The sequence below is a fragment of the Periplaneta americana genome, chromosome 10 (assembly GCF_040183065.1).
Source record: "Periplaneta americana isolate PAMFEO1 chromosome 10, P.americana_PAMFEO1_priV1, whole genome shotgun sequence".
NCBI classification, from domain to species: domain Eukaryota; kingdom Metazoa; phylum Arthropoda; class Insecta; order Blattodea; family Blattidae; genus Periplaneta; species Periplaneta americana.
In genome coordinates this window covers 144,287,495-144,300,653 of record NC_091126.1, presented here as the reverse complement: position 1 = coordinate 144,300,653, position 13,159 = coordinate 144,287,495, and the positions used below count along the sequence as shown (strand labels likewise).

General features: G+C 33.7%; 1 protein-coding gene across 2 annotated transcripts in view; it reads right to left on the bottom strand.

Moving 5' to 3' along the window:
- Window positions 1-13,159, bottom strand: part of LOC138708052 (uncharacterized protein KIAA2013 homolog) — a 44,571-nt gene that overhangs the window by 19,392 nt on the left and 12,020 nt on the right. Inside the window, exons 4-7 of one of the 2 annotated variants that reach the window (XM_069838174.1) lie at window positions 12,716-12,796; window positions 8,459-8,933; window positions 735-852; window positions 130-246 (exon numbers count right to left, since the gene is read on the bottom strand). In XM_069838174.1, the coding sequence (XP_069694275.1) occupies window positions 130-246; window positions 735-852; window positions 8,459-8,933; window positions 12,716-12,796 (791 nt within the window). The remainder of the gene's footprint in view (window positions 1-129; window positions 247-734; window positions 853-8,458; window positions 8,934-12,715; window positions 12,797-13,159) is intronic. The other variant, XM_069838175.1, reaches the window with a different exon arrangement.

Here is a 13,159-nt window from a genome sequence, read left to right as displayed (position 1 = left end):
GTATGTATGTATATGTGTGTGTGTGTGTGTGTGTGTGTGTGTGTGTGTGTGTGTGTGTATATATATATATCAAAATTAACTTGCAATTTCTTTTAACTTAGTGACTTGCACAATGAAATCTATACTCACATCCATTGCCTGCTTTTCCACCACATCTTTCCATGTTGCATACTCTGCTTGACTTATTGGATCTGAATAATTTATGGCAGTGAGCAACTGTAAGTTTACAGAAGAACGTGCCTTAACCTGCAAACAATTCATAATACATTATATTATACAATTTCTTAATAGAATAGAATTGAACCTTTGGCACATGGTCCACTTCATTCAATTTTTGAACGACTGTTGTTTTATAAGGTTTTAGTTTTAACAATTTCGTCATTTTCCAAGGTGATGTCTTTTATATACTTGCCTTTTGAAATAACTTGCTTAATGATTTTGTGGGAGACTGTTCTATCCTACAGCTTATGTCATCTACTGTAGTTTCTTCATCAGTTAGAACGCGATTTATGCACTCCTTTTTTATTTCAAAATGAGCCTGCTTATCTATTTCATTATATATATATATATATATAAAATTTTTTTTTTCAACCCCATGACAGGTCAAATCAACCCAGAAGTTGGCGAGAAGTTAAGGCTCCCATCTTTACAGACAACCGGGATTTAATGGCAGTAGCTACATATTACACTAATCAGACTTCAAACAATTGTCAAAAAGTGTACTTCATAATTACCTCTAACATGTGTGGTATATTCTTTGACATAACAGATACTGCGACCAATTCTGATGTTGAAGGGATATTCACCAAACCAGTATAGATATGATAATTCTCACCTGCATCATGCTCGAAACTGAAACAATGGAATAGTCAATAAAATATATTATTTTTATATCGAATAGAAATCTCATCTTACCACAAAATTATTCCAGTAAGGTAATATGTAATAAAAGGAGTGATTTAAATTGCATATGCTTACTCACTGCACATTTTATATAGTGATTGCCAAAATATTCTTATGAAAATATGTGCGAAAGAAAATTATGTAGATCTCATTATGATCTAAAGTTTTGATTCTAAAGTACTGGATAAGCAAACAATGATTCACTATATACTGCAAAATGATGGCTGGCATGCACATAAAGACTGGTTGCTGTTGTGCATTTCTTGTGTGTCGATGTATTTGTCTCTGATCACTAAGTGCAAAATGGTCCAGTTGAAATATTATGTGGTATAGAGTGTTAATATATAATTCATGTGTGTTAAGTCTGTCCATGAAGCTGAAAACTTATTTCAGGAAGAACTCCTTGGAATACACATTTCAAGTCACAAAATAGCCACAACCTAATGAGGGAATTTCCGGAAAAGGAATGTGTTGGAAATAAGAAGCACAAGAAACAGTGTAGTATCCTGTATCCTCGTCATAGAAAATTTGGACGACAATGTATATTTCCTGAAAAATCACTTTGCCTTTCAAAGAAAATGGACATACTATATCTTATTGTTCTCTGTGAAACAGTAAAATATTACTGACGTTAAAAATGCTACTTTAAAAGTAAGCTCATATAAAACAGATTCATATATGCAGAAGAACTGAAAAATAATACATAAAAACATTGCTTCAATTTCTCAAAGGAAAATATCGATCGTCTGGTTCAAAAGTGCGACAACTCAAAAAAACAAGTTTTGAGATATCTTCAGTTGAAAGTTTCAAATAAATCACCTAGAAAGGAACAGATTTCTGGTTCATAACCACGACAATTAGAAATGAGTCAGTATTCAGGACGAGTATATCACAATCTTCCAGTTCATTATTAATACATTTCATAATGTAGTAATAATGAATTAATAAAGTCCATACTTATAATTACTTCTAAAGCAGTTTATTTCGTTTTTTTTTCTTTTCGGTTGTAAATATGGCTTATCTCAATATTGAATCGGAAAGAGCTCCGAAAGGGGCTTTCAGTAGTATAAATAACTAAAAAATGGCAATTTTTGAGTTGTCGCACTTTTGAACTGGACGATCGATATATTGATGGGTGATTTCTTACGTAAAAGACAAACATGAAAGAATAATGAACGAAAACAGTATCAGCATCACCTTGCTGACATTGAGTTGGTAAATAATGAATACTAATGGGAAATGCTTCGAGTACTTGTGATAGTGGTAGTAGTTGTTAAACATTAAAGATTTTATGTAATAATTTTTCATGCTGAAATGTGTGTAAATATTTTTGTGCCCCTACGTGTTTATTAAAATCATTAACTTAATTTTGTTAACTGGTTGTAAAATTGAAAATAAATTATGCTAAATGGTAACACAATCAACATATAACAGTAAAACACGAATGCAAGATATAAATTGTCAGATTTTTTGTGAAATAATGTCTGTTAAAAAATAGACATCACGAAATCCTGTCACTGATCCCCCCCTACAAAAGAAATTATTTAAAAAAAGTATGAAATTTTACTTCAGCTATGAGAACACTTCCCATAAAAAAAAAGTATAAAAGGAACTCTCTGCCATTTGATGGTACGTATATTGTGGTACACTATAGGGCATACACGGGCACATTTTCGGTTACGTGAGGCACTCAATTTGAAATAGTTTGTTTACTAGGAGAGGAGACTGCAGAGTAGGATGGGAAATATAAACTGCTGTGACCTGCGTTACCTTATCGTAATCGCTAAGGCGGTCAGTGGCGATTTATTAGGAAAGCGCTTGGTTAACGTGAGACTCTCGAAAACTTTTATTCAATTTGGCAAATTAATTCGGCAGCTTTAATCATAAACCTCTTTACTGTTTCTCCGTCACTGAATTGATTTAAATCACAGGCGAGAAATTGCGTAACTGGCCAATAATATTCCATCACGTTGTCTACGTTTATTTTCTTGAATATTCTGGCGTTTATCAATATTACTTAATAGATTTGCACATTCTTGACCTAAAATAATTTCAGAAAATCATATTTCATTTTCTACGCACATTTGATATTTTTTTTATAAATTTCTTTCGGAAATAATATGTACAAACAACATTTAATTCCTCGTACCTTTTAATGCAGTGTGTTTAAGGTATAATGTCGTATTTAGTATACTATGCAAATGTTAAGATCGTAAATTTTCTTCGGAATAGTACGAAAAAATAACATTTAATTTGTCTTACCTTCTAATTCAGCATGTTCTTTATGACATAAGGAGTAATGTCGTTGTATATCAAATTTATTAATGCCTAATAGGATTTTCGAGCATAACATACATCGTATGTTCTCCCCCTCTAAACAGCAAAAAAACTCTTCCTCCCATTTCTCATGAAATAATCGTTTTCTAACACGTACACGCTGCTTTGATAATGCCATTATGCCACCACTGATATTGCTTATGAAACTGATATAGAACCTGCCCACGCCTAGGAGCTACATGAGGGAGGAAAGGGGTCTGTGAAGATGATGTCACTCAGAGCGATAAGCTCTGTGAAGGTCAGTGAGGCACTAATTCTCAAGTGAGGCAAGATGCCCAAGTATGCTATAGGGTGATGAAATATACCTCACGAAATTAAAAAAAAAAAAAAAAAAAAGAATTGCTTTATTTCCACATCATTTTTTTGTTACATAAAATGCCGTTTCTTCCAAATAGATACTTTACCATTGACTGAAACATTCACTCATGAAGTAAAATTTAAAAGTTTATATAATTTATTTTAAACAATTCCACATTATTATAATGAGAATTAGTATCTACACTTTTTATTTCCAACTCCATATCCACATAACTTTATGTTTACCTTGTTTGTGTATTAGGATAGATTACTCGTAGGTACAGACATGACTTGACTGAAGGTCATTATTCTAAAAAGGAAAGAAACATTTTTTTATCTTCGTGGCAAGGAAATGGTGAGCGCCTGTGAAACAGTGTAAATTAACGCTTGTAATGTTGAAATTAAAGACGAATATATTATTAGTTCTGCTAATTTAAGTATCTTATTCTTTACTTTGGGAAAGTGATTAATGTAATTATATTACAAGAATCAGTGAACGTTTATAGTTATTCTTAATTTCAAATAAATACACCATATGCAAGTGAATTACAGAACTGAATTGCGAACATGTGTCAACCATATACTGAAATTTAGTATCTGTAATTATTCCAGGTCGTAGAGAAAATAAAATATGTGATATGCATAAAAAACACTTGTAAACTTCAGAAGTTAGACTTTTGGAGAAATTAATAAATCCAACCGAAGGTTACTCAAATTCTTCGAAGTGACAAACAATCTGAAAGAGCAGATGATATAACCAGGATATGTGGTGAAACAAGATAAATTGTTCCAGAAGATACAAAATGCAAGACTAACACAGTTTGGAAACAGAAGTTTCCAGTTTAGAACAGACAAATGTGGTTTATATTATTACTTAGAAACTGAGATTACGAAAGTACAGAGCATTTGCCAGGAAGCAGATTTCGCTCAGGTAAATATTATCAGCATTTTACTGTTATAGATCAAAAGCAACTGCTGGGGAAATAGTGTGTACAATTTCCTTGGATGAAAGATGGAAAGGTCTGTTTTACGAATATGGGCAGATAATAAAGGCTGAGGGAAGTTAGAGCATTAGTATACAGCTGACTTCCATTGACTGCAGTTGGTAGCAATGCAATACACATTAGAACAGTGAATCTTCATTTAGAATAGGGGAAGCTGTTGTACTTAGGGACAGTTTTTTTAATTTTTGTATAAGCTTTAATAACTTCTTATTATTAACAACAGTATCTTTGAAGTGTAAAAGTATCTTGGGAAAAAAAATAAGACTTCAATTAAATAACTTTTTATATAGATTTTTTAAATTTTCCTAAAGTGCTACATATTGTCCCTAGGTGCATAAGGGTGATGTACCTTGGGACATAGGATGACATACCTTCGAACATGGTTCAACATAATATTAATGTAACTAATATTTCATTAAGTTTATAATTATACAAAATACAGACAATTTACTGTTTTATATTATTATTAATGATAGGTTTTGCCTTTAAATTTAATGTAATAACAATAGTTGCTAAGTTTAAAGTTTTATAAAGCTTCAAAATAAGTCTCAATTTTCTTGACAGAAAACAATATTAGGCTTTCCAATTAAATTAATTTCTTATTATCCAAGGACGTACCCTTCAAGTGACATTATGAAAACATATTTCTTAGTGCCCCTTAGGCTTGAACCTTTTCTTTGAGAAGGTGGGGAAGTTTGATCACAATATCCTCTGAAGGAATGTAAAAAATTTCTGATTGTTCATCATGTAAAAAAAATAAATTGTATATTTAGTAAACTTCTTTAGATACTGAACTTCAAATTCTGTTTCATAAATCTTCTTACGAATTCTACTGAAAAAAATATATATATATAATTAGTCTCTCTTTCCTGCCACATGAATGAGAACAAAATTTTCTTCTCTTATTTCTTCTAAATTTGCTCGAGCAATCAACTAAGTGTCATTTACAGTTGAAATGGCATCTTCATCATCATTATCATTAGCACTAACACATTTCTCGGCTCATCTGCAGTTTCTTCTGAATTACTTTCTGGAAACAGAACTTGTGGCTTCAACTTCTTCCATTTCTGAACTTTATCCATCATATTTCTCTTCTCACCCAACTTTCTTTTTCTTTCTTCTGTCTCAGTTTTCTCTGGTGTATCTGTTAAAACGCACACCTTTCCTTTTTTTAGGAATGTGAGTTATTCTTTTCCTGGGAGGAGCATAATTTAGCTTTGTTAGGGTTTGTCTCTTGATTTTTAATTTGCTGCGTGGCATTTACACTGAAGCTGAAACCCCATAAAAGTCATTACTAAATATTATTTTTTATTACTCATTATAAGAGTAACTTGTTTACAAAAATATTTAAATTTAACGAGGTCCACCTGAAGGCAGTTGTCCCCAGGTACATAAGGACCCAAAATAAATCTCAGCAAGTTTTCAAGACTGAGGTTAGGAAAACAAGCCAATAACTACATGGATTCGTAGCTAGAATAACAGGGTTTAAAAATATAGATTTAAGTTTTTTACCGTGTATGTAAAGAATTAATTAAAAATACTTCATTAATTTAAAAATTACTTATGTTTTAGGTGCAAAAACAGATTTTTTTAAATAAAATCTCTCCAGATTGCTTCAACAAAACGTAAATCATTCACAAAACAGCTGAATGATAAAATTAGAGTGGTCAACTGCGAAAACAAAAATTCCACCACATAACCTTGAAAATAAACCAAGTGTCTCCAGGTACAACTTGTTCCTAGGTACAACACCTTTACCTACATATATTACGAAGAAACTGTACAAAAAGTGTCGTGCTATACTTACAACAGTCAACAGTTCCAGTACTTATTATAAGGTAAACCAATAAATTACGTATGTAACGCAATACATAAGTCGCGAGATTTTATTGCTGAAAGCTGACATGCAGAATCACTGTTAAACAAACTGTTACTTGCCCATATCAGTTTTTGAATGCAGCTGTACTAAGCGAAACCTATTTTCTGGCATAACTCCATTATACATAGCAGATTAATGTACTCAGAAAGTTGATAAGTAGGAAATGAAACATGTGGATCATTATGGTAATGTATTTAGCTTGAAAGTAATTTTTACATTTATCATTGAATTATTTAGTTTTCTTTTAACGGTAACATATACATGGAAAATTAAACACTCTACAAGAATTTTAAGATTCATTTCATGCACCACTCTTCTTCTTCGTCTTCCCTTGAAGTATTAGACCTATGGCCTGTTGCGATCTTACAGTTGAATTTTCAATCCAGTGAGTGTTTCTTTGGATGATTTAGAGATCTCTTCCCATTTGAATGATAGCGAAACATGGCTTTTGGAATTATATTCGTATGAATGCAATGCAGATGATTTATCCACTTCTTCATTAGCTGTTATTCTGCTTTCATCTTTCTTCCTTAATGTCCATGCCTCACTACTGTAACAAAGTACTGGTCTCGCTAAGGTCTTTTATAGGCAAATTCTATTAGATGTAGCCAAGACAGATGGGAGGATAATATTAAAATGGATTTGAGGGAGGTGAGATATGATGCTAGGGACTGGATTAATCTTGCTCAGGATAGGGACTGAAGGTGGGCTTATGTGAGGGTGACAATGAACCTCCGGGTTCTCTATAAGCCATTTTAAGTAAATATATTATCCTACACAACTTCTTGCATAAATTTTGAATATGTGCTTGCTAGTTTAATTTTACATCTGGATTTATACCCAAAAGCTTTGCTGATGCATAGGTATTTAAATTGTCATTAGACAGGAGAAAAATAACTTTTTCAGTTTTATTTTGATTTAAGACAAGTTTATTGTTTACTAATCATGAATTAGCCACAGCCATCATTAACAAAGTGTTATGAATGATATTCTCAATGTCATCCCCAACTTCAATAAGGGTGGTGTCATCTGCATAACACTGACTGTACCGTATACAGTTGGATACTGAAGTCATTTGTATAAATGAGAAAAAGAAAGGAACCTAGAAAAGTTCCTTGTGGAATATCAATTACTACTTTAAGCACATCAGATTTCTTATTATCGACATTAATGACTTGACGTCTATTATTAGACAGATATGATGAAACAAGGGATAATTGAACTCCATTTAATCCATAATGATAATTGAAAGCAGTACATTTCGAGAAACAGTATCGAAACTTTATTTGTACCTGGAAGTGTAGCTCGCTCACATAAGATTGATTTTTGTAATTGGGAATTATTTCAGATAGAACAGATTCAACTTCTTTGATGGTTAAAAATCTTGGTATAAATTCACATTAAGAAGAATTTAGCAGTTCACACCCTTCAAAACAATGTGACAATTGAAATTTCACACATTGCTCTATTATTTATTTTAGACAGAATTGTGACACGTGAACTCAGCCTATAATTTTATTATTGGGGTTGCTTTTAGTCTGTTTCTTGTGCACTGGTATAAATGTATTCAGAATAAATGTATTGTGTCCCTTGCACATCTAAAATTTTTTCAAGTTGGGAAATTTTGAGATGAACACAGTATATTATAACAGTTGCAAATAAATATATCGTACTGTTCTAAATTGTAACGAACCATACAGTACCATACAATACTGCATAACTACAGAGACTGATGACTTCCAACACAACTCACTTCAGTCAAGTTTATGATGTCATACACTCGTGATATATGAATCACCACGTACCATACTGCCCGTAAACTTGTAAAAATAGCTACCTCTTCCCCAATTCACAGAAACAAATAGCTGGCAGAGATATCAGGGCGATTTATGAACAGGTGTGTCTGTATACGTTGGCCTATTTCTGGATATCTTTAGCATGTAAATTCACTGGTTAGCAAGGTCTTGAAAGAGATAAATTTTGTACACAAATGAAATTTACGTGCTAATAAATATGCTAAAAGGGAAATCTAACTTACCTGAAAACTTGAGCAACAGCTGTTGGCCAGTCAGACACTGTCATCTGTGAAATTTCCACATTGAAATGTTCATTTGTTGGATTTGTAATCGTAATGTCCTGTACCAAAACAGCTGGTAAAGTTCTATGAGCATAATACTGATACGACACATATAGTCCACTGCTGTAGCACTGGTACCTGTGTACTATACCACTCAAATAATGAACCACAGTTGCTTCATGTGGTTTACCGGACCCTAATGCTGATCCAACATTAATAACTGGATGGTAGTATACTGGTAGTGATAATATACGTCCATTTCGTATATACATGGGGCTTTTAGAATGAATATGAATTCCGAACACTCCATTTCCTACGTAGGGAATGTAAGGCTTCTCGTAACTACGTAATGGAATGTGCTGCATATTGGCATTGAAATCTTCAGCACCACTATAAAATGCTCTCAGTCTGTCACTTAAACATCGCTCAGCTATATCTGGAAAAACAAAAGAGGGGGAAAAAAAATATTACACACTCATCTTGATGGATTCCCTCTCGTCTCGAAAAAAATTGTCTATCCTATAACCAAGAATAAAAAAGAAATTCCTACATGTCTTGTGCATATTCATATTGCAACAATATACTCTTTATGTCATCAGAAAGTATTTTCCACCCCAAAAGAACCTGTCCACTGTTCAGCACCAGAGACACTGCAGTCATCGAATCTATTTTATCTCTCTCCATCAGTGGCGGTGCATCAACAAGAGCACGTGAACATCTTGTTTCCATTAATGCACGATTAGTTTTATTATTTAATACCGTATTGGCATAGTGGGGATGTATAATAACAGAATCGAGTATTTTAAACTTCCTGCATCTTGCATAAACTTGTTATGTAAACTTGGCAACATCCGTTCACGTACAAGCCGTGTTCTTTTCGAGAAGGTTACAGGAATTTTACGCATGCGCGGGAGAAAATTGTCTTTCGCTGGCCGCTTATGACTCATCAAGAGCACAAAGCGTTAAGTGAACAGTGAATCTATCCTACAGATGTCAGGTGCATCGATGCCTATCATTCATGTGCTGTATCTCGAGGAGGAAATTTAATAGCCTGTAGGTGTCAGCATCTCACTGTAGGAACGTTTACTTCATGTGGATGTGTGTACAGTGCTGCTACGAGAGTGTAGTTTGTGAATTACTATACTTCAGTGTCAGCATAATAGCATAGTTTGGCTTCCAAACATGTGCTGGCTGAATGCGGTGGTGGTATGAATTTAAGTATCTTTATGGTAGTGTATAATATTTAAGAACAATATTTCCTGGCATGTATTTATAGTAATCAATCTATGCGAATGGGATTACAGTACTGGTATAGGCTATAGTGTATCAGTGTGTTGTGAATCAAAATATATTACTGAACACATGCTTTTGTAAATAACGGCATTGTGGTATGTATTCATCTTTAACAAATGTAAACAATGAACTCTGTTCAAGTAATTTTGAACAGTAAAGAGCTGGGTAAACTGGCTTACCAGGAAAAATTGGAAATAAAAAGACTGGGTTTCATCATCATTATCATTATCATTATTATTATTATTATTATTATTATTATATGTTGTTTTGAATTTATATACGGTTTTTTCGATAGTGAAACATTGGAATCATGACATTTCATATTAGGCTAAATGTACGATATCAAATTCTCTTTGATTTTGGAACACAAAATTGTGAACCACATAATATTTTATCACGAGCCGCCATTGCTCTCCATATATTACACTTTGGTTCTTGCTTAATCTGTTAGAGGGCTCACGAGATATTTGTATTCACAAACGAGCAAGTGAACCACAGAAACATACATCTATGAAGTATTGAGCTTGTATCCTGAAATGGATGGCCAGAAAATGTTTCCTGAAGTCCTCTTAATAATGGACAGGACTCTTATGTACGATATTTACAGCTCTATATCCCTTCTACATGAAAATGTGCTAATTGTCAGGCATAGTAAGAACTAGACCACTGAATTTGAATAGAAGTAAGAATACAGTATTTTAATACACATTCCCCATATATGATGCCTTCCACATTGCAGCTGTGATATGCGCCGAAGTTCAAGGAGATTTATAGGGCATTGCATGCTTGCAGTTCACTTCAGTCTGTTGTGAACTACTGAATGGATTGCTCATTCATGCATAATGTAGTGCAAGTTATTGTATTTTTTCTAATTGTTTGAAAAGGGTGTATAGCATTTGCAACAATTTTTTGTAGTTTCAATTTATACAAAAGTGGAAGAATATATCCGACAAGTCATTTTGTGAGAAGAGATTAGTAAAGTATTTCAGAAATCTTTCGAGATGTCAAAAATGTACTGAAGCAGGACACATTGAATATCTCTTGTAACACAACTAAAATGCACTTACGATGAAAGAGTAATGGAACGGAGAAAAATTCTCTCCGGCGCAGGGATTTGAACCCGGGCTTTCAGCTCTATGTGCTGATGCTTTATCCACTAAGCCACACCAGATTCCACCCTGGCGTCGGACAGAATCGTCTCAGATTGTTCCAACTCTTGGGTTCCCTCTAGTTGCTGCCCTCTGCACTACATCATAGATGTCTATGAACGTAGGACCGAAGTCCACACATGTGCTGAGGTGCACTCGTTATGAGTGACTAGATGGCCGGGATCCGACGGAATAAGCGCCGTTTTAAATTATGAAGTGATTTACGCATATCATATATATTATTTTAATGTACCGGCGCCGGAGAGAATTTTTCTCCGTTCCATTACTCTTTCATCGTATGATGACGCAGAATATCTGCATGGAAATATCATATGTACTTCGGTACATTAAAATAATATATATGATATGCGTAAATCACTTCGTGATTTAAGACGGCGCTTATTCCGTCGGATCCTGGCCAACTAGTCACTCATAGCGAGTGGACCTCAGCACATGTGTGGACTTCGGTCCTACGTTCATAGACATCTATGACATAGTGCAGAGGGCGGCCACTAGAGGGAACCCAAGAGTTGGAACAATCTGAGACTATTCTGTCCGACGCCGGGGTGGAATCCGGTGTGGCTTAGTGGATAAAGCATCAGCACGTAGAGCTGAAAACCCGGGTTCAAATCCTGGTGCCGGAGAGAATTTTTCTCTGTTCCATTACTATTTCATCGTATGATGACGCAGAATATCTGCATGGAAATATCATATGTACTTCGGTACATTAAAATAATATATAAAATGCACTTGTATACAGACGTGGACAAATTATTAGACTAAATTAATTATATGTGCAACGAAGTTGTATTTATCGGTAGAAATAATGAAAAAAAAAATGTATTTTGCACAGAAATAATGAACAGAAAATTGAGTCTTGAGGTTACTAATATTTTGTGAACATTCCCTTATTCTTTATTAACACGTTGATTTTGTCAGGGATGCTGGAAACCAAAGTTTGACACTTTCTTTGAATATCAGCATCATTTAGCCAGATATCAGACAGTGCTTAAATGAGTCCATGTTTTGTTGTAAGCCTCTTTTTGTTCACTTTCTTCTTCAGTATAGATCACAGATTTTCAATTTCGTTCATGTCCGGTCTTCTTGCAGGCCATAGGGGAATATTTTCTGCAGTATATAATTAAAACACCAGTAGTACCAACATAGTCAGAAAAAATATACTTAATCATTGGAAAAATATACCAGAAGATGTAAACAATCATATTTAAAACAACAGAGACTCTGTGAATTATACGGATAGTTGATATGACGAATTATATTGTTTCCAAGAAAACGTTTTAGTCTAATAATTTGCCCACGTCTGTAGTATTAGTTTTTAAACATTTTATAAAAATTTTCTCCACTAAACAGGTTTTAGAAACTGAAGTTGCTACCCGTGATGTGAGTATAATAGTGTGCCAGTGCGCATGACCATGGTCTAATGACGTCAGATCCAAAGGGCTCTGTGGCACTAGCATTGTCTTCCTGTATACAATGTGTATGTTCTTGAACACATGTGTTGGATTTTTTATTTCGAAGTTAGTGACACACACACATGTTGATTCTGTTGTTCTGACTACATATTCAGAATTGTAGCCAATGAAATTCTTGCACAGGATAAGGCCCAATGGCGGGCTTATGTGAGGTCGGCAATGAATCTTTGGGTTCCTTAAATGCCATTTGTAAGTAAGTAATTAAGCCAATGAAATATGAATATGCCTTCCTACTATTGTACATTTCACCCAATAGGAAACAGTTTATATTTCCTTAAACTTACATATTTGAAGATACTGGATAGACAGTTCCATTTTTTCAGTCTTGATGTGGTTCTTGGAGGTATCATAAAAATACAGATGCGCTGAAATTACAAGTAGGTAGTGAAATTGGAATGTTTTAATCAAATATATTATTTTATTGCCATATTATTTGATAAAGTAATTAAGTAGTATCGTTATTAATAAAGTCTTCAAACTTTTATGTAACTTTATAAGTGTGTCGAAAATGTACGAGAAGAAATTAGTTTAAAAGTTATATGGAACAATAATAATATGAAGTCATTGATTAAAGTTCTCGTTAACACTTTGTTAAAAACATAAAATTTACTCTGTCACACGTTAACAGTGTTAAAATTGTTAAAAAGGTATTTACCTTCGACAGACGGCCCGTTTCGATGCTGAAGAATTTACACATCACATGAATTATTACTAAACAAAATTATTTC